Source organism: Rana temporaria, chromosome 9 (assembly GCF_905171775.1).
Source record: "Rana temporaria chromosome 9, aRanTem1.1, whole genome shotgun sequence".
In the NCBI taxonomy this organism is placed as follows: domain Eukaryota; kingdom Metazoa; phylum Chordata; class Amphibia; order Anura; family Ranidae; genus Rana; species Rana temporaria.
Genome location: NC_053497.1, coordinates 111,126,685 through 111,143,776, shown reverse-complemented (window position 1 = coordinate 111,143,776; position 17,092 = coordinate 111,126,685). Strand labels below are relative to the sequence as shown.

The 17,092-nt window shown below is 42.9% G+C and overlaps 1 protein-coding gene across 1 annotated transcript in view; it reads left to right on the top strand.

Annotated features, from left to right (window-relative positions):
* The window catches only part of QSOX2 (quiescin sulfhydryl oxidase 2), a 70,370-nt gene that overhangs the window by 45,046 nt on the left and 8,232 nt on the right, over positions 1-17,092 (top strand). Inside the window, exon 10 of the mRNA XM_040324131.1 lies at positions 143-293. Within this exon, the coding sequence (XP_040180065.1) occupies positions 143-293 (151 nt within the window). The remainder of the gene's footprint in view (positions 1-142; positions 294-17,092) is intronic.

Below are 17,092 nucleotides of genomic sequence, written 5' to 3'. Positions count from 1 at the left end.
AGATTGGAAATCCAGATGCTGTGAGATAGCCACTGAGTTTGATGGAACAAAATAAATTTGTATTTTGTCTGTAGTGGAAAAAAAAAGAGATTTTGAAAAACAGGGGCATGCACATAAACATTTAAATTTTGTCATTTTACAGATTTCTGGAATCTTCCTCACAAACCACATTCAATGGGTGGGCTGTCAAGGCAGCAGATCCCAGCTGAGAGGATACCCCTGCTCCTTGTGGAAAATCTTTCACAGTTTGGCCATGCATGGTGCCACACGACCTGAAGCCTTGGCTAATACTGGTGAGAATTCATTTGTTTTTACACCACCTTTCCTTGCCTTAAAGTGCATGTAAACCCTCATATATGTGTAAATTATATCTCGCGCCAAAATGAAAATAAAAGTGAACTACAGCTGCAACCCAAAATAATCAATTGATTATAACAGTGGTATATGTGGGGGGTGGGTGCGCTCAGTGCCGGGTTTGAGGCACCTCAAACAGTAAGCGGCCATTTGGCTCCCCTTTTATACATTTTTATCCTTTTAATAAACAAGTTACTCTATGTTTGGCACTATTCTATTTTACATGCATCAACTGGGATATTTCTGATCGCAAGAATTATTATTGCCAAGACGCATCTGATTACACAGGTCTGCCTGTAAAAGCTATATATGTCTCCTTTTTTGGTATCAAAGTAAGGAGCATTACCATTCGGTAAGGAGCCATCTACATTCATTCACTTCTGGTGTATATCAGTCTAAATGGTGAAGGTGGATTACTTCTGATTTGATCAGGAGCACGCATCTGTCTTTAATCACTAAGGATTGTTTATGGACTCTTTTCTTAACATCACTTCATGCATTTATTGGACTTATCTACTTCATTGAGATTATAAGTAATTTTATTATGTTTGGCACAGGACTGGTCGGTATAAAATAGGCAGTGACAGTACTGCAACAATGGACTTCTGTACTAGATCATTTATTACCAATAGGTGTTGTAGTAATTTAGCACTTTATCTCATCACACTTGTTATAAGTATGGATTACTAACTTATTATTGTTAGCAAACCCTCATATATACCCAGTGAAGTGAACAGTCTCAGATGATACACAGGGATGAAATCAATCTCCCTACATAAGTTTTACATGTATATCTGCTGTTATCAGCTTTATTTATTCTTTAGAAAGTGCAGATCGTCTTAGGCCACGTACACACGTCCGAGGGAACTCGACGTGCCAAACACATCGAGTTCCTCGTCGAGTTCAGTGTTGAAGCCGCCGAGGATCTCGGTGGGCCAACTTTCCTCATTGAACAACGAGGAAATAGAGAACGTGTTCTCTATTTGGCCCGATGAGTTCCTTGTCGGCTTCCTCGCTGAAAAGTGTACACACGACCGAGTTTCTCGGCAGAATCCAGCTCCGATCGAGTTTCTGGCTGAATTCTGCCGATTAACTCGGTCGTGTGTACGGGGCCTTAGAGATTTTCTCTTCCTGTTCAACACTGAAGTGAAGTCTGGGCATACAGCCTAGACAGCTGATTGGAGAAAAAGCAGACTCCCCCTCTCCCCATAGGCAGTGACTTGAAGAGCCGTTCTATGAATCCAGTAGTTGAGCCCTCTGCTAATCTATTTATAGCAACCTCCCACAATACAAAATTCAGTCTGCTTTTATCTTAGTTGGAGATCTTGTCAGAAGTTTTCAGGCTGATAACTGAAGAACCGAGTTGGAGAAAGCAATAGGACTTGGGGCTTTGAAGACAGATGAGAAAACACTACAGATCTGTGCGCAGCTCAAATTTCATGAATCGGGTATACATCCACTTTAACAGAAGGCATTGGGGACATGCAAGTTTATAGTCTAAATTTTAGGCTCTATCTTTAAGTGATTCAAAAGATACTCTTTGCTTCCCATTAGTGTGAGGGTTCTGCAAAGAGCAAATGGGGGCAAAAAAGAGACCATTCACTATGCACATTTCTGTAACCCAGAACTACTGGTTTCTTAGTTGGTTTCTTTCTATGAGACACCTACATATTGGATTGTTATCTAAAGCAAGTTCCCAGACCACAGGTGGTTGCTATGGTTTACTGCATATTGGTCTGTTTTGTTCAGTAATACTGATGCCATCTAGCCTTTTTTTTTTCTCCCATTTACAGCAGGTTCTCATAACGCTGGTGATTATTAAAGCTTATGTAAACCAAAGACCTAAGGCGCAGGGTAACCAAGTGCAGATCCGGGGTTACTCAATTAAGGTCACTTGGTCAACAAATGTCTCTCTGCAAATTTTGCACTAATAATTCATTTGGACATTTTTAATTATTATATTTATAAATTATTTATGAACTGATAAAAATGCGTTTACGTTAGTTTTACATGATTCACTTTTTGTACACGATCAATGAAGTGCTTAATTTACCCTAAAGTCTGATTTGCATTGCTGAGTACACTTTTTTTTTTTTTTTGCAATGTCATGGGGCTTTAGCTTCAACAGCCTTCAAAGGGCTAAGCTGTTAATCATGTGATCATGTTTATATTGTAGAGCTCTTGTATGAATTGCTGTTGATTTGCTCCAAAATGCATTGATATGGATACAGGGGCGTGTCGGGCATTGCTCTGCGATCGCTAACCACTCTCCCCCTCAGTCCCATGGCCACCTGCACCTCCAGACAGCTGTGAGCATGGCCTGAATTGTATAGCTTGTCTTGCACGCCATACACATTCTGACTTTGGGCAGCGGATAAAGCACAGAGCCTTTGCTGTTTCTCTCTGGCCACAGGAGGAACCAACAGGTGCAGGAGTGCTGCCATCTGGATACCTGAGACTGTTTAGATCACATGTCAAACATAAGGCCCTCGCACCCAGTTTTATAGCTGGAATGTGGCGGAACTCCATTCTGCCACCTCCAACTTTCACCCTCTGCTTCCACTTCCTGTAAGGTGAGGCTAAGCCACGTAAAAAGGGAGGTACTAGAGCCAGACAAGATAGAGATGCAAGGAAGCCTCGGGATTGGGGTTGAACACGGTGTATAGCGCACCCCTAAACCCTGCACCCTGCACTCTGTACAAAGCACACACCTGACCGTTGTACGTAACGCACTCCTGAACCCTGCACTCTATGCATAGCGCACTCCTGAACCCTTCGCTTTGTACACAGCGCACGCCTGAGCTCTGTACAGAGCATTATTTTGAGTTCTATACTCTGTACATAATGTACTCTTGAACCCAGCATGTTTACGTATCGCAACCCAGATACAACCGGCCCTTTTTAGGGCAACCATACTGCCAATTTGGCTTGCGATGAAATAGTTTGACATCCCTGGTTTAGATGCACTTGGGACGCCAATTCACCAGCTGATGTTAACTCTATTTCTTTTGCTGTTCCTCCCTGGTGATATACTTGTCAATTATTGTAAGATCTGAGTGTGCGGATTTTTATTTTATTTGTCAGTTTATCAAAGTGATCATTCAACGCTAGTTTTGTGCTTCCATTTTGTATCCGTTTTTGTTTCTATGGTTTATTCCCTTACCCAAGGGTTATTGGAATGTGCTAGACTTGTGTACTGTGACTGTTTGTTGTTAAAGCTATTTTTGGACTATTTGTTGAGCAGTTATCCAGTAGGTATAGCCCTATACTATGTTTTACTTGCCTTTTAAATGTATTGCTCATGGAAATATATTTTGCTCAGTCGATTTGAACCATTCCCATTTCTGTTCTGTTCTGTGTTCTTTGATAATATTCCCTTCCAGTCTGAATCTTGGAGAGCAGCCCTCGGCCTTGGAAAATGTGCGGTCTCAAAATTAAGTTTGATTCTTTCCGGTATGTGCTTTTTTTGCAGCTTACATAAAATGAAATCAAGTTATGGTTACTGCTAGCCAGATTATTTTATATAAACATAAACCTAAAAATCTCTGCATGGTTTGAGATTACTAGGTCTGGCGGAGCATTATTTCTAGTTTGGACTTCTGTAAACGCTACCATTAAAACATTTTTCTCTTTCGTCCATGGACGGACACAGATTTCTTATACTCTTGACTGTCGGGTTATGTTCCGTCTATTAGGAGAGGACTAGGCAGACATGTTAATGGTTAAAACATGTAAACTTCAACAAAGCTAAAACGGCCCCACCCAGGGGCGGTCCCTCTGGTCATAACCCCTCACACTGCCCTGAGCAGCTCAGTTTTTTTTCCTGCCTAGAAGAGAAGGACTCCCTTATGGGCCATGGTCCTAAATAACTTTTTATTTTTAAAGATTTCAAATTTTTTTTTTTGATCCTGAGATCTTCAAATAACTGCCGGCTGGGTGACGGGCTGGATAATATAGATCCTTTTAGTCCCCACAGTTCGGCCATCGAGCGTGAGCAGGCCTTAGCTACGCGCTGGGTCGGCCACAGCATACCCCATTGCTCCAGGGGTGGCCGGTGAGATTTTTGCTCCGGGGCTCACATATGACCAGGCTGCTAGCTGTCTGTGTCACAGTGGGCCGTGGCCAACAGCTACTCTGTACTGCTCGAAAGTGGGTCTGTCAGGGACTCGCCAGCAGTCCTTGCAGGGACGGTTAAGTACTTTTCCTCCTGTCTTGGCAGGATGGAACAGCTGGGCTTTCCTAGGGGGGTCAATTAGGGGGTCTCGAGTCCTCCTTTTCCTCTCCTCCCGTCTCTTCCCTCCTCCACCATGCTGTGACTGACCTGGGATGTACCTGAGGGGGTTGTTTTTCCTATCCTGGCTGGGGGCTGCGGGGTATTCTGGGCCCGCTCTCTGTGTGGGTGGTCTGCCATGGGGAGTCTTCTGCTCGGGGGCCACCATGTTTCTCCAGCCTTCTCGTCCACCTCAGTGTCCTCTGTACCGTTTTTCTTTAAATCTGCGTCATTTTCTTGTAGCCGTGCTGCTGCTATTGAATTTGCCTGGCGGCCATTTTCTTGTAGCCGCGCTGTGATGCAGACAGTTACAGCTGGCGGCCATTTTCTAGAAGCTTGCGCTTTTTCCTGAGGCGGCCATCTTGGTGTGTTTTTCTTTACAGGTTTTGGCCTCCGGTGCTGGAGGGACTTTCTGAACGGCGCGAACAGCGCAGTTTTACCTCAGACACACACCGTGTAAAGGAGAGCGGACCGCAGCGCTGTGCAGCTTTCTTGTCAGATTGGTGAGTCCCCTGGGATACCCCTTTTGGTCAGTACAGCAAAAAGGGTGGGTCTCCTTTTTTTTTTTTCTGTGCACTTGTACCTTGACATTAGTCTCTGAGGGCTGTCAGGTGAGCGGGTCAGCATGGCGTCAGAAGCTGTCGCTTCTTCCCCAGACATTCCAGTGGTGACAACCGGTGCACCTGCGGTCCCTGTGGACACTTGGTCGGCAGTCCTGGTATCATTTGTTGCCAGGGTGGAAGTGGTGTGTGGGCGAAAGGGGGGTAAAAATTGCCCCCTCCCCCCACCATCTCCTGGGGATAGCGCTGACTTGGGCCCAGCTGCGGCCCAGGGCCCTGGTTCTGAGGTATCGGAGGATGCGGACCAGGACCTTTTTGGACAGTGAGGACTCGAGGTCCGGGTCAATGCAGGACAAGGCACTTGTTGGAGCACTTATCACCGCAGTGCGGGACACTTTTAAGCTAGAGGATACTGCCGGGACATCTGCTGAGGGGTCGGTCCCTTTTGGGTCCCACAAGCAGGCCCGCACTGCTAAAGTGTTTCCTTATGTGACCTTTTTTGATAAGTTCATAGACAAGGAATGGGCCGCAGGGGCCTTTGCGGTCCCTACGCGTCTGGCGGTCCATTACACCTTTAAGGAGAGCCTTTTTAAAAAAGTGGGCATCTTCCCCCGTTGTGGACCCCCGGTATGCAGGTTGAACAAGGCAACCACGATTCCGGTTGAGGGAACCCTGCATTTAAGGACCCTGCTGACAGGAGGTCTGAATCGGTAGGTCGGTCCTTTTTCTCTATGCTGGGTTCAGCTTTGCGGCCTATTTTGGCTACGGCACTGGTGTCACAGACACTTACTGAATGGGCAAGACTATTGCACCAGGAGTTGGAAGAGCATCATGCTCCTCCGGGCTGCGTGAAACTGGCTGACCAGTTAGTGCTTGGCCTCAAGTATGTCTGCGATGCCGCCCTGGATGCAGCTCCCTTGATCTCCAGAGCCTCAGTATCTGCGGTGGTTCTTGCGACGCCTGATTCGGCTTAAGGTCTGGTCTGCAGACCAAACTTCCAAGAACGCTCCGGCAAATTTGCCCTTCTGGGGCGCGAGGCTATTTGGTGCCTCCCTGGACGACATCATAAAGGGTGCCATGGGGGGTAAGAGTACGCTCCTCCCTCAGTCCAGAAAAGAAAAAGAGCCACGTCGCAGGCCGGGGCCCTCTTTTTACGCGCAAAAGTGGTATTTTCGTCAGTCAGGTCCCACAGGTAAACCTCCTCAGACCGACAAAGGGCCTGCTGGGTTCACAAGCCAAACAAGCCTGCGAACAAATCTGCGACAGCATAAAGGTTTGCCCCCGCCCAACTCTCGAGTGGGGGGACGTCTGCACGGGTTTGCTGCTCGGTGGACCTCCCTGTTTCTCTTAAGTCCATGGACGGACACAGCACCCACCCCTCCTTTTTTTTTTTTTTTTTTTTTTTTTTTTTAGTTTGAATTGCTTCTTGATGAACTGAGCTGCTCAGGGCAGAGGGGTTATGACCAGAGGGACCGCCCCTTGGGTGGGGCTGTTTCAGCTTTGCTAAAGTTTACATGTTAACCATTAACATGTCTGCCTAGTCCTCTCCTAATAGACAGAACATAACCCTACAGTCAAGAGTAGGGTTGTCGCGATACCGATACTGGTATCGGGACCGATACAGAGTATTTGCCGATGCCTAAATAGAATACTCATAGTAAATAATAAATTTACAAGTTCCCGCCCTTTTAATGTTCCATCAGTGCCATTACTTCAGTCCGTTATAGGGTAGTTAAACATTTCCCATTATTACCACTGTTTGTCCCCACCATTGCAGCTTGCTCTATTTGTGCAAGGAGCTGAGCACTAACTGTAATTTTTGTCTGCTGCCTTGTTTCTCTGCTACTTCTGACACATTTTCCTGACACCAAAAGAAAAAAGGTGATGGGGCAAGGGGGAGCTTCCACATACAGCTTGTGATTGACGGCCTCGGCTCTGTTCCTGTTTTCTATGTGAAGGAGGATGTGTCCCTTTCCTCCAATCAGCTCTTACTAAGGTCTACAGAGCGCAACTTCAGCTCCCCACCACCTGCTTTCTTGAATCTCAGACAAGCTGTATAAACTCTGCACGTTGAACTGCTGTAGAAAGGGAGAGGTCAGTTGAATTCCCACCCTTTTCCGACATCTACTTCTGCAGACGGGGGCCCTAGGCCTTTAGATCCTGACTGTCGCGTAGGTCTTGTAATCGCTCTACGTGAAGGTACACCCTCATTTCTTCAGGTATGGGCTGATTGTGCATTCTAGAACATCCCTCTGTACATCTGGTGCCCCCTTTAGTTTCTCCATTTCACTTCACCTGTGTTTCTGAACCTTTAATAGTGTGTCGCGTTCTGTCATTTTTCAGCCCTCATGGTGTTTCAAGTTCTAGAGCTTTGCTCCAATGGAGTCCCTTCTTGAGGAAGGCTTGATGTCTGAGACATGAACAACCCCTTGTGTTACATGATTTGTTCAGCCTTGTACCTCCTCCTGACATCCTCATTATAGCAGGTTTAAGCATCCTCCTGTAAAAAGTCTGCTTTATTTATTCTTAGGCCTCATGCATACTGGACGTTATAATAATGTTATAAAAACGCCAGTAGCTTGGCAGTGAGTTTTTTTATTCTCAATGGCATTTTTAGCCACTTGCGGACCAGCCGCAGTTGTTATACGTTGCTTCCGCCCAATGGTCTTTAAAGATTTTTTTTTTTTTCTTTTTATTGCATTTAAGTGTAAATGTTGAGATCTTTTTGACCATTTGGCTGGCCAAAGACCAGGCCACTTTTTGCGGTTTGGCACTGCGTCGTGCAACGTGGCTCCCAAACGTAATTTACGTGTGACAGCTAGCATTTCCGGCATGCCAGGAATGTTAACTGTTTTTGTAACTATGAAATTGAAGGGTTTACTTCCACTTTAAGGTTTGTGGCAAGAAGGGGGGTAGCTTTTCTGTAAGATTGAGGAAAGGCAAATGCAAAACAAGATATGTGCTGAAATACATACTGTAGGCCTAATTGTTGGCTCTAGAGAGCAAGATTTTTTTATGCCAAATCTAAAAAATGTAACTCGTATCAAACATGTTTAAAAAAGAAGAAAAAAATAATAAAAAAAAAAAAAAAAAATCTTGGTGATATTGTCCCATTTCTTATAGCATCCCCACTGCAAGTGTCACCAGTTCCTCCAATTGCTCGGTGAAGGGCCATGAATTATGAGTATTGAGGAATGGTGGTGAAACTTATTGCACTTTGTTTCCTGTGATATACAGCATCGTAATTGACTGCAGGTCACTCTCTTTAACCCCTTCCTCATTATTTGATTTTTGAAATACTGTTATTCATTGATTACACAGAAAGCCATTTGGAGCAACAGTCCAAGCTATTCCTATTGACATACTGCTGACTGGCTGAATTATGGGGGACTCCTTTAAAGGTGCCACCTCAGAGTTGGAGGTCAATAATTAAATGGATACCAAGCAGTGGTATTATGCGAGCTTGGGTTAACGAGCACTAAGGATAAAACACATTATACAATGATGACTGGACATTTATGTGTATGATATCTGAAAATGGTGTAAAATATGCACAATGCAGGTCAATATGGTTGCAGTTCTGCCCTTATTTTTAAGGAGATCAAATATGATTGGTTGCTCTGACTTGTCTGATTCTAGGAACACATACTTTCATTTTTTTTAATTGACTCCTACTACCAACATTCTCATACAGATTCAAGATTCAGTTTTTTTTCAAACATTCACCACAGAAGATTTTTTTTTAATACTTCTTCAATAACATTTTTGATTGAGAAAATAAAGGATACATGCTCATGCTTAACCACTTAACCCCCGCACCATATTGCTGGTCAGACCAGAGCACTTTTTGCGATTCGGCACTGCGTCGCTTTAACTGACAATTGCGCGGTCGTGCGACGTGACTCCCAAACAAAATTGGTGTCCTTTTTTACCCACAAATAGAGCTTTATTTTGGTGGTATTTGATCACCTCTGCGGTTTTTAGTTTTTGCGCTATAAACAAAAATAGAGCGACAATTATGAAAAAAAAATCTATTTTTTACTTTTTGCTATAATAAATATCCCCCAAAAATATATAAAAACATTTTTTTCCTCAGTTTAGGCCGATACGTATTCTTCTACATATTTTTCGTAAAAAAAATCGCAATAAGCGTTTATTGATTGGTTTGCGCAGAAGTTATAGCGTTTACAAAATGGGGGGTATTTTTATGGTATTTTTATTAGTGGCGGCGATCAGCTTTTTTTTTTTTTTTTTTTTTCCGGTACTGCGACATTATGGCGGACACTTTTGACACATTTTTGGGACCATTGGCATTTTTATAGCGATCAGTGCTATAAAAATGCATTGGATTACTATAAAAATGCCACTGGCAGTGAAGGGGTTAACACTAGGGGGCGGGGAAGGGGTTAACTATGTTCCCTGGGTGTGTTCTAACTGTAGGGGGGGTGGCCTCACTAGAGGAAATTACTGATCTTCTGTTCATACATTGTATGAACAGAAGATCAGCATTTCTCTCCCTGACAGGCCCGGGAGCTGTGTGTTTACACACACAGCTCCCGGTCCTCGCTCTGTAACGAGCAATCGTGTGTGCCCGGCGGCGATCGCGCCCACCGGGCACGGGAGTCCGGGGAGGCGGCGCAAACGCACCCCTAGTGGCCTGCGCGAGAGCCGACGTTATATTACGTGCTCTCGCGCAGGGGAGGCAATCTGCCGCCGTAAAACTGTGGCGGCTGGTCGGCAAGCGGTTAATTTGCCAAATATATATTTTAAATGCACGTTTGGCAGAAAAAAAAAGAATTTGCACTTTTGGCCGACCTTTTGTTGTACGCAACATGCTGGTTTAGGCTCCATTCACACACACGTATGACCTATGTGACTTTGGACACATAGTCGCATGACAAGTGTCATCTCATTAATTTCAATGGAAACCATTGAAAATGTATGTGACTTTGAAAATATTCCTGCACTACTTTGATGCGACTTAAGTGCCAGAGTGTAAAATCACATGAAAGTGGCACTTAAAGTTGCGCATCTTTGGAGTCTGCTGCGGTTTCCTGGGTCCGCTGACTCATTGGACGCAAATGGTTGTGCGGAGTCCTATGGGGTGTGACCTGGGAAGCCACAAAGCTGAACCACAGAATAGGTATTCCATGATATTAAAGTAAATTCTACGGTACCTGCAGTTTGCTGGCCTACTGGAAAGAAGGTGAAATATTCTGTACTTCAGATATGGAGGGCACGTGACCCTCATCAGACAAGTCCTACATGTTTGCTTTATAACCCTGTTGCAAATTATTATACATTTTTTGACTGGCTTCTAAAGAGCTTTTTTTCCTAGTTCAGAGCTACTTCTTTCTAGTGCTAAGTGCTATGAAGAAGTGGCTGCACAAAGGAGCTAAATGTCCAATTTATGCACACGTATCTGGCAGTTTGATACGAGGACAACATTAAAAACAGCTTGTTTTTCACGGTTGGGATTTTAATGCTTCTAAAATTCTATCAGGATTAAGTTCTTGTTTGTAATATTTCTTGTCTTGGAAAGGGTTAAGTCTTTAAGTCACTGTCTCACAAACACTTTTATTGGTGTGAAAGGCGCCACGCTGCTGGTCTCTAAGTGGTTCCGCACTTGACTATATCTCGCCACAGCTGAAATCTGACAAGTACTTCTTACGTTAAAAGAATTGGGTCACTTTGAGTCTGCTGGATTATGTCTTGGGGAGCTTGTTTTCTCCCCTCCTCTCCTTGTATCTTCTGTTAAATCCCATCGAATAAAAAGCCTGCGGCCCTTTAATCCTCGCCAGCACCAGGTAGGGCTTTAATGGTTATTGTCCACTTTAGAGATTAGGGTAACCCAGAATGGCAGTAGTTGGCGAGGAAGAAGGCAGGGAGGATTACTCCATGATACATGGCAGATGTTGCTGAAAGATCCATCCAGGCTCTTAAGAATATAGAGAGTGAGCCATTTTGTCTCTTAACTCCTTCAGACCTAGCCCATTGCTGCAGGATTCTGGGTAATAAAGGAAGTGGTGTGTACAAGCAACATTTTATTTTCACATGCAACGCCTTCATTTTTTCTTTAGGGAGAATCTGGTTCTCACTAAATGTTGGCGTACTCTGCACATGCAGTGTGCTTATGTGAAACCTGTTCCAACTTTATGCCTTTATGTGCTTGGAAGGAATACGTGAAATTCTAATTTTGTATTTATCAATGTCTGAGAGCGCTCAACGGAGTGTTCTGGCGGGGGGTCATCCCCCTGTCAGAACACAACAGCTCAGTGGGGCAGATCGCTATTCTAACTTCATATAGTTGGCACAGAGGCTCCGACCAGAGCTGATTTTTTTTTTTTCGTTCAACTCAGTGTGTATCAGGCTTAAAGCGGTTGTAAACCGCATAAACTTTTTTTTTTTTTTTTAAACCTGCAAGGCAAAAGGCATAATCAGCCAGTATGCACCGCATACTGGCTGATTATGAAATACTTACCTCGGGAGTCTGAACGAGGTGAGGAACACTTACCTGGTTCACGCCGAGCGAGATGTCATCTTGCTCCGGCGTGTCTTCCGGGTATCGCCGCTCCAGCGCTGTGATTGGCTGGAGCGGCGCGCGCGGGACATTTAAATTCGGCAAGGTCCGGTGGATGCCGGTCCTTTAGCCGAGGATCCCCCCTGCACATGCGCCGCTGCAATCAGCGGCGCATTGCGGGGGGAATATCTCCCAAACCATACAGGTTTAGGAGATATTCTTGATACCTACAGGTGAGCCGTATTATAGGCTCACCTGTAGGTAAAAGTGACAAATAAGGGTTTACAACCACTTTAAGGCTAATTTTGATGAAATTTAAAAATGTCATAAGCGCTCCAAACAGTAGTGCAAACTACTACAATTCGTGTCAACAAACGCTCATAGCATAGCCGTCAATAACATAACCATTCAGTGAGTCTGATACAAAGTGAAACTGTACAGTGATACAGCACAATAAACCTAAATCACAAAGTGACAGTGAATCCAACAATGGATACAAAATAAATGAATGGATAAATAAATGGTGTCTAGAAAAAATGTTAAAATGTCCTAAAACTGAGGAGTATGATGGTCTCAATAGACTGGAGAGGTAGTCTTCTCAAAAATGGCTGATGGTTAAACGTTATAAAAAGCATCCATAATCAGTCTCCCAGAACTCTCACCTCGTTGCTACTATATAATGGCATATAGCGGGGGTGTATGCTTATCCCGAGGGTATAAATCTCACTCCTTCCCAATGGTGTCCTCTATAGCCGCTTCTTACACCTGTTGCTGGTACCAATTTCAAATGAATAATTGGACCTGTAGGGGTGCTCAATGCTCCATGTGAGTCAGGGGGAGAGAGAAAAGAACGGATGCCTCCAATAGTGAAGTACAGTAAAAAAGGGGGGGTGCTTTATGTATAAAAATGAACTCTTACATCAATAAATAATAATGCAATAATAATCGCCTGATGAAGTCACGAGGTACGTGACGTAACGGCGTAAGGATTCAAGATCACGTGACACCTGCATAAGCCGGAGGCCAGCAGAGAGACGTAAGACGGCGCTGTGTACGCCGCGTCCTATACATTTTCTGCATCATTATTTATTTATTGAGTCCATTTTTATACATAAAGCACCCCCCCCCTTTTTTACTGTACTTCACCATTGGAGGCATCCGTTCTTTTCTCTCCACCAGCTGGCCGAAGACCGAACAAAGCCAATGCTGCTTTCGGATCTAGTAATCCGGACGCAATGTCATGACATCACTACCCCAATTACTGGTATCTTAAAGGCGCCAGTTTAAAAAAAAAAGTATTCAAAAATGCCGATCTTGGCGTTTTGAATACTCTGAAGTGCAGAGGAGAATACCTGTCAATGCCTATTACTATCACACTTGATGTTTACATTCCACTAGATTTTAATTGAGAGTATTGGGGGCTGAATACTAATGTGTGCCACACTTTTCAGATATTTATTTGTAAAAAAAAAAATGTTAAAAAAAATGTATAATTTTTCTTCCACTTGACAATTATGTGCCACTTTGTGTTGGTCTATCTCCATCCAGAATAAAATAACTAAACAATCCAAATGATTTTGAAGTGCATACTTTCAGCTTTAATTCAAGGGGTTGAACATAAGTTTCAAGTACAAATTTTAGGAATTGCAACCATTCTTATACACAGGGGCTCAAATGCAATTGGACAAATGAATTATAATCCTAAAAAATTAAATGTTCATCTTAAATTTTTTGTTGAGAATCCTTTACTGGCAATGACTGCTTGAAGTCCGCGATAAATACGATTATTTATATATATATATATATATATATATATATATATATATATATATATATATATATATATATATATATATATATCGTATTTATCGCGGTATAGCGCGCACCCCTAACAGATAAAAACAAACAAACTCAAAATGTTCAAATAAACATTTCTGACATTTTAAAAATAACAAAAAAAATCGGTGACCGAATCCGGTGGGAAAAAAGTTTTTTTGTACTTACATTTTTGGTGTCTTGCACGGCGGCCTCGTCGGGTCCGGCGTCCGTCTGCGGCTTCGGGTGTCCTCTTCTTCGGGTCCGGCGTCCTTCTGCGGCGTCCTCGCCGCTCGTTTCCCGCGCCGAGTTTGAATACTGCGCCGACATATACAGAGCGCAGTACACTCGTGTATTGTCGGCAATGCTCGGCTACTCTCGCGCTGACGTCCTGTACGTCAGCGCGGGAGGAGCCGAGACTGCCCGACAATACACGAGTATACTGCGCTCGGTATATGTCGGCGCAGTATTCAAACTCGGCGCGGGTATCGGCGTATACCGCGCACCCACGATTTTGCCCTGATTTTCAGGACAAAAAAGTGCGCGGTATACGCCGATAAACACGGGGTGTGTGTGTGTGTGTGTGTGTGTGTGTGTGTGTGTGTGTGTGTATATGTATATGTGTATGTGTATATATATATATATATATATATAATATATATATATATATATATATATATTCCATTTGCATTGTATCGGTTAAATATTATTAAAACCAATAAAAATTTTGAACTGAAAATATATAATTTTAAAAATGAATGCTATGAATAGGTCTGTTGAAGATGGAAAGGGGACTTTGGTTTTCAAAAGCTCAAACGTAATTTTTAAAAGAATAGAACCGTGTATTTTCTGACAAAATTATAGTTTTGAAAAATAACTCCTTTTTAGATTGCCATGGGTTCAATTAAAACTTTTCCATTTACTTTTAGAATCGTTGTAGAAAAGGACAAGTTCAGAATAAATACTTCATTAAAATGTAATTGCTATTTCTCTATGAACGGTGTTCATTATGTGTCTCTAGTTGGGCATTCATAAATCTCTTGGCTTCAGGTACTTTTCCCTCTTAAAAGAATTGACCGTCTGTGTTTTGAGCTATTGGGTGATTTAATTTTCTTTCTAAAAATTGTTTTGCAGCATTTCTTTAATGCCAGTTTTTAATCTGCTTTAATCGCATCATCCAACATTTTATTTATGTATGTCTACTCAATCATTGGCATGACATGTTGGAGCGGAGGAGAGTGCATTTGGTGCTTATTAAACAATGTAGTAATATGTTCTGTAGAACCGAAGAGATAAAATTCATTATTTCTGCATTATAATATAGAAAATATTCTACCAATAACCATATATTTAAACTATAGTGTTTTTTTTTCTTTTTTTTCGGTTTTAAAGAGAATTCTGGAAGGTTTTACCCTCTTAATGACCAGACCATTTTTTGCGATACAGCACTGTTATTTTAACTGACAATTGTGCAGTCGTGTGACGACGTGCCCAGACAAAATTTATGTCCCGTCCCCCACAAATAGAGCTTTCTTTTGGTGGCATTTGATCACCTCCTGTGGTTTTTATTTGCGCTATAAACAAAGCGACAATTTTTAAACTAAAAACATTGTTTACTTTCTGCTTTAAAAATATGTAAAAAATCTAATTTGTTCATCAGTTTAGGCTAATATGTATTCTGCTACATGATTTTGGTAAAACAAAATCCCAATTGGCGTATATTGATTGGTTTGTGCAAAAGTTATCACCTCTACAAACTATGGGATATTTTTATGCCATTTTTAATTTTACTAGTAAAAGTGGCAATTTTTAGTGGGACTGTGACATTGCGGCAGACAAATCGGACACAAAGTGACAATTTGGGGACAAGTGACACCAATTCAGTGATCAGTGCTAAAGCACTGTGACTGTATAAATGACACTGGCAGGGAAGGGTTTAACATCGGGGGCGAACAAAGGTTTAAGTGTACTTCTAGGTCAGGGGTGCCCAACCAGTGGCTCGGGGGCCACATGTGGCCCGCGGAGCCCTCTTATGTGGCCCGCGACCTCCTGCTCTGGGATGGAATAGAATACTGTTATAAAAGGTCCGTTTTATTACTAAAATCACAGTGTATATATGCACATATCTGTTCTGCAGTGGTTACTGGGCTGCTTTTAAACTGATCCGGAGGTCCAAAGCAGTGCACCTTCGGGTTACCTGCATTGAGCCGTAGACTTTTGTTATTACCTGCGAGTTTGAGCATAAACTGCAGCGCATCTGTCTGAAAGCAGCCTTGGGCCCCTTTCACACAGTCAGTCTGACCCAATTGGACCCTCCATTCACCCCCTAAGCAGTGGCAGATGTAAACAGACTTGTGTCTTACATCCAATCCACAAAAAAGAGTATAGTGGGCTGTGTCCTTGTCCGCTCTGCATATACAGAGCAGACATGGACCTGCCATCCACCCGCTTCGCTCATTGTGGCCTGCGACCGGTTACCAAGTGTCTTAAGTGGCCCTCTCTCCAAAAGGTTGAGTACCCCTGTTCTAGGGAATGCTTTCTAAATGTGTGGGGGATGGACTGACTCGAGGAAGAGATCTGTCTTCCTGATTAGCAGGAATTACAGATCTCTCTTCCTGTCAGAACAACGGTCTGCCTTGTTTACATCATTTTACAGAATTATTATACAACGGTCAATTATTTATTATTCTCACTTTAACAGATAAAAACAAACAAACTCAAAATGTTCAAATAAACATTTCTGACATTTTAAAAATAACAAAAAAAAATCGGTGACCAATATAGCCACCCTCCTTTTCAATAAGTCATAAGCCTTCCATTCATGGAGTCTGAGAGTTTTTGTTGACCAACTTTTTGTGCAGCAGCAATCGCAGCCTCCCAGACACTGTTCAGAAAGGTGTAATTGTTCCTTCACTGTAAATCTCTAGTTTAAGAATTGCCCACAAGTTCTCAATAGGGTTTGTTAGATGAGGAAGGGCGCCATGTCACTATTCTTTCATCTTTAAGGCCTTTACTGGCTAGTCACGCAGTGGAGTACTTTAATGCATGTGATGGAGCATTGTCCTGCAGAAGTATCGCGGTCTTTTTTTTTTTATACCACTGCTTGAAGAAAGTGTCTTCTAAAAACTGGCACCCCACCTCCACCTTGCTGGCATCTGAGTCAAAGCGGAGCTCTGTGCCAGTTATGGATGCAGACACAGGCCCATCAATCTGGTCCAAGAGTCACTCTCATCAATCCATAAAAACTTTGAAAAATCTGTATTGAGATTTATTTATTTTTGGCCCACTCTTGACATTTCAACTTATGTGTGTTCATTGGTGGTTGGGTTTCAGCTTCCTAACCTTGGCCATGTCTCTGCACTGAACACTTTGTACTTCTGAGTACTCCAGGTAGGTTGCAGTTCTGGAATAATCTTTTGGCAGTTAATTTGCATCTTTCTTCCTTTTTTTTTCTCTCTGCGTCTTTCTTGCAACCCTATTGATTATTTGCAACAAAACGTTTGGTTCTGTGATCATGCCCCAATATCTTAGCAATTTTAAGAGTGACAATAAGACACCAAGACTTCATATTAA